Source organism: Rhinolophus ferrumequinum, chromosome 11, assembly GCF_004115265.2.
Source record: "Rhinolophus ferrumequinum isolate MPI-CBG mRhiFer1 chromosome 11, mRhiFer1_v1.p, whole genome shotgun sequence".
Lineage (NCBI taxonomy): Eukaryota > Metazoa > Chordata > Mammalia > Chiroptera > Rhinolophidae > Rhinolophus > Rhinolophus ferrumequinum.
Genome location: NC_046294.1, coordinates 33,889,472 through 33,907,797, shown reverse-complemented (window position 1 = coordinate 33,907,797; position 18,326 = coordinate 33,889,472). Strand labels below are relative to the sequence as shown.

Below are 18,326 nucleotides of genomic sequence, written 5' to 3'. Positions count from 1 at the left end.
TTGGTTTCTGAAGTATAATGAACCTCAAGGTTAAATATTGAATTTGGTTTGGATTCAATCCATATTAACCCTACAGATCAATAAAACTTCATATTCTCAACAAAAGCAGTAGAGTACACAAATTAGCTTTATAGTGATTTTACAATAATCAGTGTCCTGTTTTTAATACTTTATAAGCTTTATTTAATGCCAGTTTTAAAAACAGATTAAGTCAAGCCAGTCCCACTAATGAAAGAAAAAGGTACAGTACCACTTAAATTTTAAACAACAACAGCAAAAAGAAAATTATATATTCATCTGAATATGTTAATTTCTTTTGGAGACTGTTTTGTATTCTCACAGTAACCTTTAGAGTTACTTCAGAGTATCTCCTTTGGGTATTTGCTTAAACGTAAGTTTTATTTGAGTATTATTATTAATAAAATAAAATGATTTCTATTTTATTTTTAGAAAAAAGTAACATTTAAATATTCCATTGATCTCATTGCAAAAATATTCATAGTACTTTGCTTTAAAATTGGACGTATGATATCTGAAGAAATTAAATGAGCTGTCTTTGTATAAAAGAGTATGTTTTAGTTATTTATTGCTGTGTAACAAACCACCTCAAAACTTAATGTCTTGAAGTCACACTCACTTAGACTTGTTTCTGATTCTGTCATCTGGACTGAACTTATCTATTGGTTCTTCTGCTGGTCTCTCCTGGGGCCTTTTATGCTGCTACAGTTGTCTAGAGGCCTTGGAGGCTTGACAAGAGCTGGAAGGTGCAAGATGGCTTCACTCACATGGCAGCATCCGAGCAGGAGAGTCTGGATTAGCTAGGGGCCAGCTGATGCTGTCTCACTCCATGTCGTCTCTCACTTTTCAGTAGTCTACCATGATCATTTTCCCAATAACACATATTGATTAGCCTTATTACTCTTATTATTATATAGTTTGTGAGGAAAAGCCAAATTACATTATTTTACTTTTGCTTACAACATCTTTTCCAGGATAAATAGTGACCTGCCATAAGTTTAAGAGGTGTCTTGTCTTTGAAAGTGTTTCTTACTTGCCATGTTTTAAAAGACTGAATAATCATGTCGTATAATTAGTTTAATAATTATTTGTATTCCTTGTTTTTTTTTTTAAACAGGCAATTGCTGGCTACTTCGATATATACTTTGAGAAGAATTGCAACAAGAGAGTAAGTATCATGAATTGTCTCATAAGAATTAATTATGTGAAATACATTGTATTTTATTTTTGTGCCCCAAGGTGTTTGATCATAAGCATTTTGCTGTTGTAAGCAATTGGAGCTTGTATTTGATGTAGTAGATTAATGTACCATGATATTAAAAACCTTGTACTTCATCAGATACTTTTGAACTCTACCAATGCAGGTCTTGTTCTCTACGGGCCCCCAGACCACCAAAACACACTGGAAACAAACAATATTTCTATTGGAAAAGCCATTTTCAGTTAAAGCAGGTGAGAAAGAAAAATAAAGAGGGGGGGTGATGTCTTATTTATTCTGAAGTAAACAACAGTCATTCATTTTGCCACCACTTTTTATGTGCCCTGTATTTGAAGCAATATAACAGAGGCTAACATAAGATGTTCTTAGAGCTGACCATCTACCTACATAACTAGTACTTACTAAGTTGCAAATATAACCAAAAGAAAATGTTTTCATTTCCCAAGTGCCTAAAGAGAAAAATCACCAATAGAGGTAAAGTATAAATTAAAGAGAATGTCATTCAGTGATCATATTCAAAATACATTATTCTAGAAAGCACTCCACTGTCTCCACCTCCTCAAATCTTACACAGTGTTCAAGGACTGGTCACTTCTACATTCCTATGCTGTATACTTCATTGATGGTTCACTGATATGAGCACCCTTAGTTCTTGCATACTACACACTTAGCTCCAAAAGTTAGAATTTGATTATGGAACCTTTTTTAAGAAAAAAAAAATGTTTTTTACATCAAGTTATCTTGTCCCACCTTTACTAAAAGCTTCCTGACTGTGAGAAACCTGAATGTACAACAAACCTCAATGAAAAGATACTCAACATCACTAGTTCCTCAGGGAAAGGATAATTGAAACTATGACATAACATCTTATCCATCACGATGGGGTAAAAAGTACATAAAATCTAACAGTGCCAAGTGCTGGCAATAATATAGACAAATGTAACTTTTATACTCTTCTGCTGGTAGTCTTAATTGGTACAACTTTAGAGAGTAGTTTGATACCATCAAGTTAAGTCTAGACGTACCATCCTTTCAGCCACACAGTTTTCTTCCTAGGTATGTACTCTGAACAATCTCTCCCACAACCTGTGTATAAGGACCTTCACAACAGTATGGTTTGTGGAACTGAAAGTTGGAAGTAACCTTAATAGCTATCATCAGAAGATAGATAAATATGGTAGTTGTATATATTAAAATATAGCATATAAAATAAATCATGTGTGTTGTTTTGTATTAACAAATAACATTGAGCAGAAAAAGATGCAGATTGAGTCCTGCAGTATACTGCTTATATGAAGTTTAAAAACGTAAAACAACTATATATACGCACACATAGCAAAAGTAAGAAGCAACACTTAAAGGTAACCACTAAATTTAACATAGTGGTTACCTCTGAGAAAGGATAGAAATAGGATCAGGAAAGGCTGCAGAGGGGTTCTATGCCATATATCTGAATTATTTCTTTTAAAATTTGAAGGAACTGTGGGAGAATGTTAATATTTGACAAAGCCAAGTAGTGGGTCCGAGGTCATGATTATATTATTCTCTATATGTTTAAAATATTTCATAAAATTCTAATATCATTTTGATTTCACTGTTGACGCATAAGTTGAATTTAGTAGATGCAAATAAACACTGTTAGAGTAAAGCAGCACCTTGTTGTTATTTTTCACTTTGAGGTTGCAATGCTGTGGAAATAAAACCTTGATGGTGTCATTTTCTCTTTCTCCAAAAAGCTTGAGCACAGGCAAAACTGAAAGAAGGCAAACACAAATGAAATCCTTTCACATCCTCATTTTTTTGTTTGTTTTTGTCTTTGTGTAATTCTGGTATTTGGATTGAAGTTTGGAAACTTGAAAATGTTGCTTTCTTCTTCACTGTAACCATTTTGTTGTCCTAATGCTAGTATTTTAAAGGAATACTAATTCATTTTTAATTTGAGAAAGATTTAAGATAGCATTTGAAAATTCTCCTGCCTAACTACAACAAATTGTTATTTGATGTCTCGTGAAGTTTTGAAATCCTAGCTGTTCTTTACCTAGTAATCTTTAGAGTAACTGACTTTTTCAGAATACAGGGAAGGAGATGTATGAGTCTAAGGTTTCCCACTGACACTGATTATATTCTCTGTCTCCTTCACTGCCATTGTGTATGTACCTGTGTTTAAGTAGGAAGGCCAACACATCACAAAATAGTAGAATCCCCTAAAATAGTGCATCCTGAGGAAAGATTTGAAAGGGAATTTCAAAGTAAGGAAAATGTGTTCATTCTCAGCTATGGAAGTATGAAAAAAGGATCATGTAAGTTCATAAGTATATCACTTTTTTTTTTTTTTAAACTTGTTAAGCCCCTGATGGTTCTAATGAATAGAAAAGTCAGAAGTTGTGGGGAAGAATACTGAAGAGGACATGCTCATCAGAAAAAGCTCTAGAAGTCTGCATGGGATGTCACATTGAGTATTAGATGAGTACTAACATGAGTATAGGTAGGATGAAATGCCTGAGGTCAGGCACAGCAGCTGGGTCAGCTGTGAACCAAACAGTTCTCAGAGTTTTCACAGGGCTGTTTTCAATTTTAACCCAGCTAGAGTGGGGAGTCCATTTGGACCCTGTTCAATAGAGATTCAAAAAGGACCAGAGCTATCCTTAGTGGGAATAAACTATCTCTATCTAGAGTAAAGGCTACTCTGAATGCTCCCTAATGAAGCTTAAAAACAATCCTTGCTCTGGGTGGTGAACACACAGTGTGACTTATGGATGATGTGATACAGAATTGCACACCTGAAATCTATGTAATTATACTAACAATTGTCACCCCAATAAATTAAAAATAAATTAAAAAAAAAAAAAAACAATCCTTGAAAGGAAAAAAAACAAAATAAAACAAAACAAAAAAAACCTGAGCCGTAAGTAACTTTAATGGCAACAAAGGAAAACAAAACTCAGGCACTCAACAACATAAAATTCATGATGGCCAGTATTCCATCAAACTGAATGTAGGAAAATACCAGTCAGTAGAAACAGATCCAGAAATGATGGGATTAGCACATGGGATTGAAACATAACTACTTTTATATGAATATAGTGAGAATATAAGAAGATATTTAAAATTCAAGTAGAACTTATAGAGATGGAAACTACAGTATCTGAAGTGAAAGTGTCATTGGATGGAATTAGCAGCAGAAGAAAAGATGAGTGAACTTTAAGATGCAGCATTAAAATGTATCCAAAATGAAGCACAGAGCAGGAGGGAAAAGATTTTTTTTAAAAAATGAACATATCTACAGTAACCTGTAGGAAAATATGAAACACTCTAATTTAAATGTAATAATAGAAGTCCTTGGAAGAAACAGGGGCAGAAAGTATATTTGAAGAAATAACAGTGGCCCAAATTTTCTTGTATTTGATAAAAACTATTACCCACAGATGGAAGAAACTCAGTGAACCCCAAGTAGGACCAACACAAAGAAAACAAAACCAAAACACATCATAAATTGCTGATAAACAGTGATAATTTTTTTAAATCTTTAGCATTAATCAGGGAAAAAGGAAATGTAGAGAGAGGAACAAAGAATGAATAACTTCAGAATACTCATCAGAAACTATGTAAGCCAGATAATAACTAAATGACATTTTCAAAGTGCTAAAAGAAACTATCAACCTAGATTCTATATCTAGAATAAATATATTAAAAAATGAAGACTAAATAAAAACTTTTCAAGAAGAAAAATGCTCAAAGAATTCATCTGTAGTAGACCAGCAAAATGATATATTAAAGCAAGTTCTTGAAATGGAAGGCAAATGCAAAAAATGTACGAGTACATTACAAAGCCTTTTATTTCACTTTTTAATTTTTTAAAAGATAATTGACCATTTAAAGCAAAAACAATGTATTGTGGGTTTCAAAACATATGGAGACATAAAATGTTTGGCAGTGATAAAAAAAGAAATTGGAAATATGAAGTTCTTACACTGTACATGAAGCAATTTAGTGGTAAACTGATAAATTAAATTGAATAATGTAAACCCCAGAGCAATAGCTAAAATATTTTAAATTCAACCACAAAATACAACTAATAAGCTAGTAGTAGAAATAAAATAGAATCATGGAAAAAAATTTCAATTCAAAAGAAGATAACAGATGGACAAATTTTTTTTTTTTTTAATTTATTTTTAATTTATTGGGGTGACAATTGTTAGTAAAATTACATAGATTTCAGATGGACAAATTTGATGTGTGATCAAATAATATGGTGAATGCTTAAATTAAAAAAATTGTTATCGTAAAAGACACATTGCCATTAATCTTCCCTCAAAATACTGCCCTTTGTTTTGAACACTTTTATCCCATTGTTCTTGCTACTTTCTGAAAGCAGTTCTGGAAGTCCTCTTTTTTGAGTGTCATTAGTTGTGCTGTTGTGGCCGTCTGTATGTCCTGAATTGATTCAGTACGTTTACCTTTCATGGTCATTTTGACTTTGGGGGAGAGTCATACAGTGCCAGCTCCGGTGAATAAGGTGGGTGACGACACACTGTCATGTTTTTATTTGACAGAAATTGCCATATACCAGAAGCGATGTGTGAAATGGAGCCTTCAGTTGTGATCACAAAACATGGTGAATGCTGCTGCCAAGTGCCATCCAAAAAAAAAGGCAGGGATCTTCAATAAGGGAAGCAGCGCGTCGAACTTTATTAATAATGTGTGACAAGTTTCAACTTGTTCGGTGCAGTCAGATGGTTGTGAGCTACAGTTGAGAGAAGGTGTGTTCTAAAGTGTGCCGTCAATTATTCTCCATCATGACAACGCTCCGTATTACACATTGCTTCTGGTACAGAAATTTCTATCAAATAAAAACATGACAGTGTGTCCTCATCCACCTTATTCCCTGGATCTGGCACCGTGCGACTTCTGGCTCTTCCCCAAAGTCAAAATGATTCAGGACATCAAGGCAGCCACGACTGCACAACTAAAGACACTCATGAAAGAGGACTTCCAGAACTGCTTCAGAAAGTGGCAAGAATGATGGGATAAATGTGTTCAAAACAAAGGGGAGTATTTTGAGGAAGATTAATGGCAATCTGCCTTTTACTGTAATACGTTTTTTTAAATACTCACCGTATTGTTTGATCACACCTCATATATAACACCAAGAGTGAACCTTAAGGTAAACTATAGACTTGCAGTGATTATGATGTGTCATCAATGTAGGTTCATTCTTGGTAAAAAAAAATGTACCATTCTGATGAGTGATGTCTATAATGAGGGAGACTGTGCATGTGGGGCCAGAAAGATATGGGAAACCTCTGCACCTTCTTCTCAGTTTCGCTGTAAACTTAAAACTGCTCTAAAGTAGTAGTTTTAAAAACAAATATGGAAGGTCTGAACATGCCAATTAAAAGGCAGAAATAAACTGCAGTAAAGCAGGAACTAACTGAATGCTATCTGTAGGAAACACTCTTAAGTATAAAGACACAGTAATTTTAGTTCCAGGTGAGATGATGTAAGCACATTCCATATCTTGCTCACCAATTGTAGCTTTAAAACCAGAATGCATGGAACAGCTCTTTGAGATCTCTGAAAAGCAATACCAGATGCGTTGGTAAAGAAAACCAGAATTTGAAGTACAACTGAACTGGTGTAAATTATGATTTGTTTTTTTCTAGTATCCCCCATCCTGACTCCAGACAGCCTGAAACCTGGAAGAGGGCACCAGCACAAATAGAGCCAAAAGAGCTCTTTAATTCTAGCTTGAGAAATGGAGAAAGCACCTCCCAGTGCTCAGAGCGTGGGGGAAATCCCCATTCTTTTACATTTTTTTCTGTTCTCTCATACTCCAGCCCCTAGATAATCCCACAGTGGTAGCAGTAGTAATAGTGTCAACAGTGGGGACCCACAGACACCTGAAATTCTAAGGGACAGTAGGTTAAACAAGTGGGTTTGACAGTGTCCCAATTAAATTTTATTTACAAAACCACGCAGCCGCCCTCAGAAACCTCCCATAAAACACATCTTTAGGCACAAATTGCTTCATTGCAACTTCTCTCAATCACTTGAAGAAATAATACCAGTTCTATAGAATCTCTTCCAGAAAATCAAAGAGAGCTAATTTTGTAAGGGCAGTATTATCTTGATGCCAAAAGCTAGACAAAGAGTATAAGAAAAACTGGAGACTAGTATCCCTCATGAGTATAGAGGCATAAATCCTCAACAAAATACTAGCAAAATTGAATCCAGCCATATTATAAAAAGAACAACACCATGACTGCATGGGGTTTATTCCAGGAATGCAAGTCTTATTCAATATTTTTAAATCATTTAATGTGATCCACCATGCTAACAGCCTAAAGAAAAACCATGGATTACATCAATGGATGCAGAAAAAGCATTTGACAAAATCCAGTATCCATTCATGATAAATAATCACAGCAAACTAGAAATAAAAGAGAACTTTCTCAGCCTGATCCGTACAAAGTCAACAACAAACATCACACTGAATAGAAAAAGACTAAATGCTTTCCCCCTAAGTCTGGGACAAGGCAAGGATGTCCATTCTCACCACTCCTGTTCTCTTATGTTGGAAGTCTTAGCCCCTGCAATAAGGCACAAAAAACTAAAAGCCATTAGAAAGAAAGAAAACTGTCATTATTTACAGATAACATGATTGTGTGTATTAAAAACTAAAGATTTTCCAAAAAAAACCCCTGCATAATTTAGCAAGGCAGAAATACAGGCTGACTCTAGAATTTATATGCAAATACAAAAGACAAGGTAGCCAAACAAGAGAAAGAACTGTATTGTAATTTAACTATAATGTCTAAACTTATTAAAGTTACATTAACCCAGTGTAGTATCAGTATATATTATGGACAGACATAGATTAATAGATCAAATAGACAATAAACCAGAGATAGACCCACTTTTGTATAGATGAATTTTTCCAAAGGGCCAGTGTAATTCAATGGGAAAAGGATAGACTTCAAGAAATATTGCTAAAACAGTTAAATATTTGTATAGAAAAACAATGAATCTCAGTTCTTCCTTAACACCATATACACAAACCAACTGTATAGGGAGTCATAGACCTAAATTTAAAAGCTTAAAACTTCTAAAAGATAAAGTAAAACTTCTAGAAGATAACAGAGATAATCTTTGAGATTCGAGGTAGGCAAAAGTTTATGAATGTGAGATAATTGGTAAAACTCATTGAATTGCTCATGTAAAATGTGTACATTTTATTGTATGTAAATTATGTGTTAATAAAGTTAATTTAAAAAATAAAACCCCTCACTGGACAGTCATAATGTCCAGAATAAAATTCATATTCCTTACCATGGCCCTTTACAATCTGACCATTTTTCAGCATTTCTAACCCCACACTGTCACAGCCCCACACAAGTCCATCATATGCTTCAGCTCATTTTTCAGCTAACTTTTCTATCTTTTCTTCCTCCTTGCTTTTGTCTAAGATATTCTTACACCAAGAAAGTTTTGACCTCTTTCTCTTGGTTAATTCCCATTTTTCCCTTTATGACCCAGCTTATTTCCGTAAATCTTCCCTCATTGTCCTCAGTTAAATGCTCCCTTTCTTGTTCTCCCAGATCAATTCGTACATACATCTGTGTTGTACTAGCCCAGCGTGCTGTGATAAAAGATTCTAACAGAACCCGCACTCATTTTTGGTCCGGTGTAGTAGTACTTGCCATATTGTAAATACTCTGCTGAACAAACAAATAGGTAGAGTAATATGCATTGTCATTGAAATCTCATTTATTCTGATCACCTTGAGTGACCATGCCAATGGCATTTATTTAGCTGTTGTATTTGGCCCATTTTATCAACTTTGATTTTCTCAGAAATTTCACCATACTAGTGTACTTGAGCAGGTTGGTGTTCCAATTTATCTTGGCATGCTGAACAGTTCTTTATAGTTGGGTTTAGTTAAATTAAGTGTAGGTTTTGGCTCATATGTAACATTTTTAGATAAAATCAAAGAAAGCCAAGAGTCTAATGAGGACGATCTGCTGTGTATGTCAACCATATTTTAGTGTCCAGAAAATAATATGACAGGATTTTTTAAAATAAGTAAAATATTATAAACATACCTATGCAGTTATTCTACCTAGATTGTGTGTGTGGAGTGTGTGTGTGTGTGTGTGTGTGTGTGTGTGTGTGTGATCAGTAATAGTTAATCTTTTTTTTTTTCGGTAATGGTAAATCTGTCCTTGGGGAGTAGACTTGATATTTAGAAAGCGGGAAAAGACAGTGTGAATAGGGAATTTCTCAGGTTGGCCAAAAGCAAAATGGAACTATAATATAATGAGCCTAGTTTGTTTTTGTTTTGTTTTGTTTGTTATTTCATTCACAATGTAGTTCTAAAAATAGTTCCAAAAGTACTGCTCTAAACATTTGAGCACTTCCAGCGTTGTGGGAGTAGGAATGAATACTTTTAAAGGAATTAGAGGACACTTATTTTATATTTCAAGTCAGGGTGTATTTTTTTTCTTTTCCTGTAAAAACAATGTACAATTTTATTGTACAAACTTATGTGGCAGTGTTTACTTCAAAAATCCAGATTATTTTCATGTGACTTGGCTTTAAAAATATGATTAAAACCAAGCTATTTATTTCTCCTTCTCTACATATACCCAGTAAGCTTTTATATGGAGAATCCATTTTTCTTTTTTTTTTTTTTTAACTCTAAGCTTTAATAGTGATAATAATGACTTCCCCCTGCCCCCTTCTGGGGAAATGAAATTTCATTGTTCTGGAAGAAATTAATTTTAAAAAACCACTAGAACAGAATTGAAATGAAATGAATTTTATTCTTGATTGAACTGTAACACTGCTTTGTGGTGTACTAATAGCCATCTGCCGATGATTAAAACAAAGTACTACAGCTTAGCTCCATGGAGAATGTCCTTTGCAGCTCTCACCACAGTGTACACGCTTAACAACATTAGTCATTTTATATCTATTTGACACTGATTAATTAGTCCGATCTATTCTGGTATTACAGCCACTGCCTTGGCACTTTAGTCAGGCTTGAACAATTGAAGGGAGTTCGGCAGTGTGAATTATGTATTTATTACTGTGACCCTTTGTGCTATTTAATTAACTTAAAATAGGTGCTGTTTGCACTCTCATTTTGGAATTAAGGTTATTATAGAAATACTTATTTTACTTATATTCCATTTTTAGACATGAAATTTATACTATGAGCTTATAATGTTTTGCCTTTTTAATTATTCAGTTGTTTTGTTTGTTTAATATTGATGCTTAAATATTTTTTCATGTGAAAATTTAACAAAAGTGTCCATTACTAGTTCATCTTGACTTGGGCTGTATAGAGCTCTTGTTGGCATATCCTCTAAACCTGAAATGAAGAATTTGATAACCTGCCTTATAAGCATCATGGAGCCTTCCTATTTTATCTCTTAACACTAAGGATTGAATAGAACATGTACATACAAGTCAACTTAACATTTTTAAAGCACTTGTAAGGCAACTTAAAGAGCAGCAGCCATTAGGGTACATACACCAAAAAGAAATATTTGCAACCATACATCAAACAAGATAATCTAAGTAAATGCACAAAAGATTTTTTTTTTAAGATGGTTGTTAAACATTTGAAATAATACCCATCACCACTGATAATCACTGAAATGCAAATCAAAGCACTCAGATTCTGGTTGTTGTTTATCAAAATAACAAAGATGGGTTTTTTTTTTCTTTTTTCCTCTGGAATAAAAGAAACTTATTGAAGAGGGAGACAACACACAGAGTCTTTTTTGATGGGGTCTCTGGGCTCAGAGAGCCCCGGGGTGGGGGCAGGTGGGTGGCGAAGTTGGTGTCGCCCATACTTGAGGAAGATGGTTTGATTTGTAGAAACACCCAGTGTTGATGAGGATGGCAGGAATGTAAAACTGGAATAAACACTATACCTTTTAAGGTATCCCTCTTCTGATAATCCATCATAAGGAATCAATTCAAAATTCAGACTTTCTTTGCTAATTCTAAGACGTGAAAGTAACATTGTTTCATTTGCTTTTCTTTAAAGTGTCTTTATAGAATTTTTTTTTGTATAGTCAAATCTTCAACCTTTTCCTTTTGATTTCTGACTTTGATATCATATTAAAAATATTGTATTACTATATTTATACAATTTTATTGAATCCTTTCCTCAATGATTTAAAATGTCATGCTTACCATGTAGTGAATCTCCATAATGGATTTTTTGGTTTCTCTACTACATTACATTTGTTTTTGTTTATTTCTAAGGCATCACATTTTAAAAACAACTTTATTCTATATTTGACATACAATAAAAATTCACATTTTAACTGTATAGTTCGATGAGTTTTGACAAACGTATACGCCACCCTGATCAAGATATAAAATATTTCCATCACTCAACAAAATTTCCTTGATCCCCTGTGTGGTCGTCCCCAGTTCCAGTCTCAGACCAAGGCAACCACTGTTCTGCTCTCTTACTGCATATTAATATTACTAATTAGTATTACTAATACTAAAGTATTGGTATTTTAGAATTTTGTATCAGTGGAATTACACAGAAATGTACTCCAGCTTCTTTTGCTTAGCATATTTTTGAGATTCATCTGTGTATCAGTGATTGGTTCCTTTTTATTGCCAAGTAGTAGTCCTTTGTATGGACATACTTCAATTTACTTATGCATTCACCTGCTGCTAGACTTTTGGATTGTTTTCAGTTAAGGGCCATTATGAATAAATTTCCTACAAACATTCATGTAAAAGTCTTTATGCAGACATATTTTCATTTCTCTTGGGTAAATACCTAAGAGTGGAATTATTGAGTCTATGGTAAGTGTATGTTTAACTTTATAAGAAACTGGCAAATTTTTCCAAAATAACTATACTGTTTAACATTCCTACCACCATTGTGGGTTCAGTTGCTCTATATGCTTGCCACCACTTATAAAAAAGTTCAGTCATTTTAATTTAAATCATTCTATTATATAGGTAATGGTAGTTGTGGTTTTAAGTTGCATTTGCCTGATAACTACTAATGTTGAGCATCTTTTCATATGTTTATTGGTCATCTGTATATCTTTTTGTAAGGTTTCTGTTAAAATATTTTGCTCAATTTTTAATTGAATTGTTTGTCATCTTACTGTTGAGTTGTAAGAATATACATATGGACACAAGTTTTTTGTCAAATATATATGTTCCTAGTACATATTTGTATCCCAATTCTCATCTTTTCGTTTTCTTAACTGTTTTTGAAGTGTGTGCTTTTGTGTCAATTAAAAAATCTTTGCTACCCTAACATCACAAAGATTTCCTTATATGTTTCATCTGAAAATTTTTATAGTTTTGCCTTCTACATTTAGGTCTACATTTAGGTCTATGATCTATTTTACGTTAATTTTTAAGAGTAATAGTTCATCTTTTTCCCAAATGTGTATTAGGTTGTGCCATCATCATTTCTTGAAAAGACTGTCCTTTTTCTATTTAATTACCTTGACTCCTTTGTCAAAAATTAATTTACCATGTATGTATAGGTCTCTCTGAGCTCTATTTTGTCCCATTGATCTGTGTGTCTATTCTTTTTCGAAGTTGTTTTTGCTATTCTAGATCCTTTAAATTGCCCTATAAATTTTAAAATCAACTTGTTAATTTCTACCCAAAAGAGGCCTGCTAGGATTTTGCTTGGGATTGTGTTTAATCTATGGATTACGTTGGGGAGAATTGACATCTTAAACATATTTAGTCTTCCATCCACAAGCAAAACGTATCTCTCCATTTATTTTAGATCATCTTTAGCACTATTTCATAGTGTCTGAATCTTGCACATATGTTGTGACATTTATCTCAAGTATTGTATGCTTTTTTGATGCTATTGTAAATGATATTGTGGTTTTGTATTTTAATTTCTAATTCTTTATTGCTAATGTATAGGAATTAAGTTAATTTTTTTATATTGACCTTACATCCTAAGACATTGCTAAATCATCTTACAGTTCCAGTAGCTTTTTTTGCGTACTGCTTCAGGATTTTCAATATATAAAAGACCATGTTGTGTACAAATAAAAATTGTTTTTACATTTTTTATTTTTCTCTAATCCATATCCTTTTGTTTTTCTTCCCTTGCACCTTAATGCCATAAGGCATCTAATAGAATACTAATTAGAAGTGTCAGAATGGACATCTTTGCCTCAGTCCCAATCTTAGGAAAAATGCATTCAGTCTTTCACCATTAAGAATGATGTTACCTATAGTTTCTCAGAGGTCAAGTAAGATTCTTCCTGTTTCTAGCTTGCTGAAAATTATTACAAATTAATTTTGTTGGTTCCATTTTATACATTTCATGAGACAAGTATACGATTTTTTTTCTTTTGTTCAAAGGGTTTTTGAATCTATGCTCATGAGGGATATTCATCTACGGTTTTCTTCTAATGAATTGATCTTGTTTTGGTATCAGGATAATGCTGCCCTCAATAAATGAGGTGGGGAATATTCCCTCCTCTATGTAATTTGGTATTATTTTTCTTAAACATTTGATAGAATTCACCAGTGAAGGCCTCTGGCCTGTTTTCTTTGTTTTCCAATGTAAGCATTTAAAGCTATAAATTTTTCCTCTAAGCACTGTTTTGGGCATTTTCGTCATATTTAGGCCACATTGTTTTATATGTTGTGTTTCATTATCATTCAGATCAAAATGCTATCTAGTTATGATTTTTATTTTCATTTATGGAATATTTAGAAGTTTATTGTTTAATTCTTAAATATTTGGGGTTTTTCAAGTATCCCCTCTATTACTGATTTTTAATTTTATTTAGTTTTGGTCAGAGAACATAATGCTGTATGATTTCTATACATAGTTCAAGATTTGTTTTATGATCCAGTATATGATCTGTCTTGGTTCTATAAATGTCAGTCAGGTCTCGTTGGTTAGTAATGTAATTCAAGTCTTCCATATTCTTTCTGTTTTTCTGTTTAGTTGTTACTGCAGTTATCAACAAAGGAGAAGTGAAATTTCCAACAATAATTGTAGATTTGTCTGTTTCTTACGGTTCTGTCAGGTTTGTGTCATGCATTTTGAAGCTCTGTGCATACAAAAATTTATGATGTCACATTTATGAATTGAACAAGTTATCATTTTGAAATGTCTCTCTTTATCGCTTTATATTTTTTTCTTGAAGTCAGCCTTGTCTGAAACTAATACAGCCATTGCAACCTCTTTATGATTAATGTTTATATAGAATTTCTTTCTCCTTCCTTTTACTTTTAACTCTTATATCTTTATATTTAAAGTGTACTGGACATGTTTACATTTAATGTTATTATCATTGTTATTGGATTTAATTCTATCGTTTACCTTTTGTTTTTTATTTCCTCTGTCACTTATTCTTATTTTCCTTCTTTTTTTTAATTGAATATTCTTTACTCTTGACTAATTAACTATTCCTCTTGGGTTGTTTTTTTTTTTTTTTTAAATAATGGTTACTCTGGCATTTCCAACATGCATCTTATCTTATCAAAGACTATCATTAAATAATATTATATCGCTTTGCTTGTAGTTTAAGACTCTTACGACGATATACTTTCATTTACCTGTTAGATTTTTATTGCTATTGTTATAAAACATTTCACTTCCTCAAAGGTTTGGGGTTTTTTGTTTGTTTGTTTTTTAACAAACAAACCCAGAGTCAGTTCTCCTTCCCCCAAGTTTTTAACCCCACAATATGTTGTTGCTATTTTTGCTTTAAACAGTTAATTATCTTTTAAATAAATTTTAAAAAGAAAATTTCTTATATTTACCGTATAGTTACCATTTCTGGCACCCTTTGTGTAGAGATCCAAGTTTCTCTTTGGTATCATTTTCCTCCTGTCTGAAGAACTTCCTTTAACATTACTTGCAGGGCAGGTCTAGTGGAAAAGAAGTTTTGGCTTTTGTTTCTTTGAAAAAAGTCCCTGTTTTACCTTCGTTTTTTAAAAGATTTTTGCTGGATATTGAATTCATAGTTGATAGATTTTCTTCTTTCATCATTTCAAAGACATGTCTGGCTGATGGAAATCCTCAGGTCACTCTTTTTTCCCTTCCCTTGTATATAATATATCTTTTTTCTCTGGATGTATTAAACTATATAAGCCTTACCTTTTCTGCAGGATGTATAAAATATATCAGTAATGGTATCTTTATACTCTGAAATAAATATAATTAGATAGTTTTGATATGTTTTTAGTCTGTTATTTCACTACCATATTTAAAAACATTCAGAATCATTTATTCCTTAATGTGGGGATTTGCAGTCTTTTTAAAAAAAAAAAATTAATTCAGTACGTGGATCATTGTATATAGATTTCTCAGTCATTTTATATGGAGTCTTTCTGTGTGTATCCAAATAGTGAAACTATACCTGATACTATTTGGTGTGATCTTAAAGCAAGGAATGGTGATCAGTTAGCAATTTCGTTATTTGCAAATGATTCCTGGTAAAGAAATTTTTAAAAACTTAAATGAGAAGTATTTGTAATCAGAAAAGTGCTTAGATATAATTCTGTTTTTGAATAAAATAAAATTTGGAGCATACAATGTATACAAGTTTTTGCCTTTAAAATCAGTTTTTGCCTTTAAAAGAATATGTAATCGTTATTTGTGTTCATTGTTTCACCTGTATAAGTTCTGGTTTCCATTTACAGTGTTACGTAATATCTTCAAGGCCAACAGCCTTTCAGGTGCCTCTATAAAATATAAATTTACGTATCCTCAGCTGTAATTTTCAGTTTCTAAAAATGTCATTCCCTAAAGACTCTCTATAACGCTTTTTCCCTTTCAGTGCCATTCCATGTGCACTCCTTAAGTTAGCCATGACTTTAGTCCTCAGATAACTCATTCCTTAATTCTTATGAAATATTGCTTTGTACTGCCTTGCAACCTTTCCTAATCCTTACCTTTAGCACACTTTAGACATATACCTATTGTGTAATTGGTGATGTAGGTATTAGGTTGGTGGAAAAGTAATTGAAGTTTAAAAGGTTAAAAATAATGGCAAAAACTGCAATTACTTTTGTACCAACCTATATTTCTCTTCACCTTTGACCTTACGTGAACTCTTTGAGGGCAAGAACCATGTCCTGTATTTTCATGTATGCCTCGGACCTCATATTTGCGAGAAATAAAACTACTTCTCAATCCTGCATGACCTCTGTGATTTTGCTTACTCTTTTGCAAGGATTTGACAATTAAAAAGTTTTTAAAAATTAGTGAAACATCTCACAACCAAAAAGAGAAGTACTAGGTATACTAATTTTCTGTTAGACTGTTTTCCCTGAATTCTTAAACACGTTTTTTGTCTTTCTTCTATAGGTGAAGCCTTGAAAGGAAAGATCACAGTTCACAAGAATAAAAAAGATCCACGTTCTCTCATTGTGACCCTCACATTGAATAATTCAACTCAAACTTATGGTCTCCAGTGATAAACCAACAACAGCACAACTAACAGTTTTTATTGTAGGGGTGGGATGCATAGGGAGTGGGGGAAGGGGCTTTAATGGGAGCTCATAGATGATGGTCTTTTCCTAATGAGTCTCCTCAATAGAATCGGGATAGGAATCCGATGTCGTGCAGCTAAGGAGTGGAATCCACTGATCCTAGCGGTCCACCTACATAATCACATTCTTAGAAGTCTGGTCAGCGAGAGATTTAACCAAATGTAGCCCCTGCACTGAGTTTAGCTTTATTAAAAATTACTTCAATTGGCCTAAATTTGAAACAGAAATAGTCTTTTGTTGTTTTTAGTAAGTTTCCTACTGTAAATTTCAGACACTGGTATTTGATTAGTTGTTTGGATAATGTTTTATTAAACTAGTAACTATACAAAAGGCATTACACATTTTATTGCAGATTTCCTCTCTGAGGAGGAGTAGTTTTCAGTTGTGTTGTTAGAGTGTCACGATATATAATAGATTAAAGACCAAGTGTAAGGGGCTAAAATATGAAAAAGAGTATCACACAGTTCATATTTGAAGACAGTTTAGTTGATTATCGTACAGTTACCTAGTTTTTGTAGTTTCTTCCCTCTTCGCAAATATTCTTTAACCATTTAGTTTTCTAGTGTTGCCCTGGAAATGTAATTCCAATACATTTATCCTAGGCTTCATAAAAGTTTTTAAAGATTGGGATAAATATGTGTTTATTTACTAATGTAATGCCTTTTTCAAACTAGATTTATGTGTGCAAAGTTAAACTTGTAACTCTTAATGTACTTATAACACTCTATACAATTGTGTCATTTACAATTATTGACTCAGTTTGAAATGCAGAATAGAAAACATTTAATAAAATGTATACAACAGCCATTTGCATTATAAAATAACATTTTAAAATATTAAGGCTTTTTATAAAATCAGAAGTACTTAGTCTTTTTTTGAAAATTTTTTATTAAAGTATTACATTAGTTTCAGGTGTACAACATAGTGATTCAACATTTATATACTTTACGATGTGATCACCACAAGTCTAGTAGCCATCTGTCACCATAAAATGTTATTAGGATATTATTGACTATATTCCCTGTGCTGTACGCTACATTCCTGTGGCTTATTTATTTTATAATTGGAAGTTTGTACCTTTTATTCTCCTTTATCACCCAGTCCCCTAACCCCCTTCCCTCTGGCAACCATCAGTTGTTCTGTGTATCTATGAGTCTGTTTTTGTTTTGTTTGTTTCTTTTGTATTTTTAGATTCCATATATAAGTGAAATCATATGGTGTTTGTCTTTCTCTGTCTGACTTCATTTAGCACAATACCCTATAAGTCCATCCATGTTGTCACAAATGGTAAGATTTAGTTTTTTTGTTTGTTTTTTTCTGAATAATATTTTATTATGTATGTATACCACATCTTATTTATCTGTTTATCAGATGGACACATATCTTCACTATTGTAAATAATGGTGCAGTGAACATAGGGGTAAATACATCTTTTCAAATTAGAGTTTTCATTTTCTTCCGATAAATACCCAGAAGTAGAATTCTGGGTTGTATGGTAGTTCTATTTTTAATTTTTTGAGGAATCTCCATACTATTTTCCATAGTGGCTGCACCA

At 32.9% G+C, this 18,326-nt stretch overlaps 1 protein-coding gene across 1 annotated transcript in view; it reads left to right on the top strand.

The window, feature by feature from the left end:
• PRMT3 (protein arginine methyltransferase 3) overlaps positions 1–17,890 on the top strand; it is a 121,370-nt gene extending 103,480 nt beyond the window's left edge. The window contains exons 14-16 of the mRNA XM_033118962.1: positions 1,136–1,186; positions 1,383–1,470; positions 16,587–17,890. Coding sequence (XP_032974853.1) covers positions 1,136–1,186; positions 1,383–1,470; positions 16,587–16,696 — 249 coding nt within the window. The 3' untranslated portion in view covers positions 16,697–17,890. The remainder of the gene's footprint in view (positions 1–1,135; positions 1,187–1,382; positions 1,471–16,586) is intronic.
• The last annotated feature ends 436 nt before the right edge of the window (positions 17,891–18,326 follow it).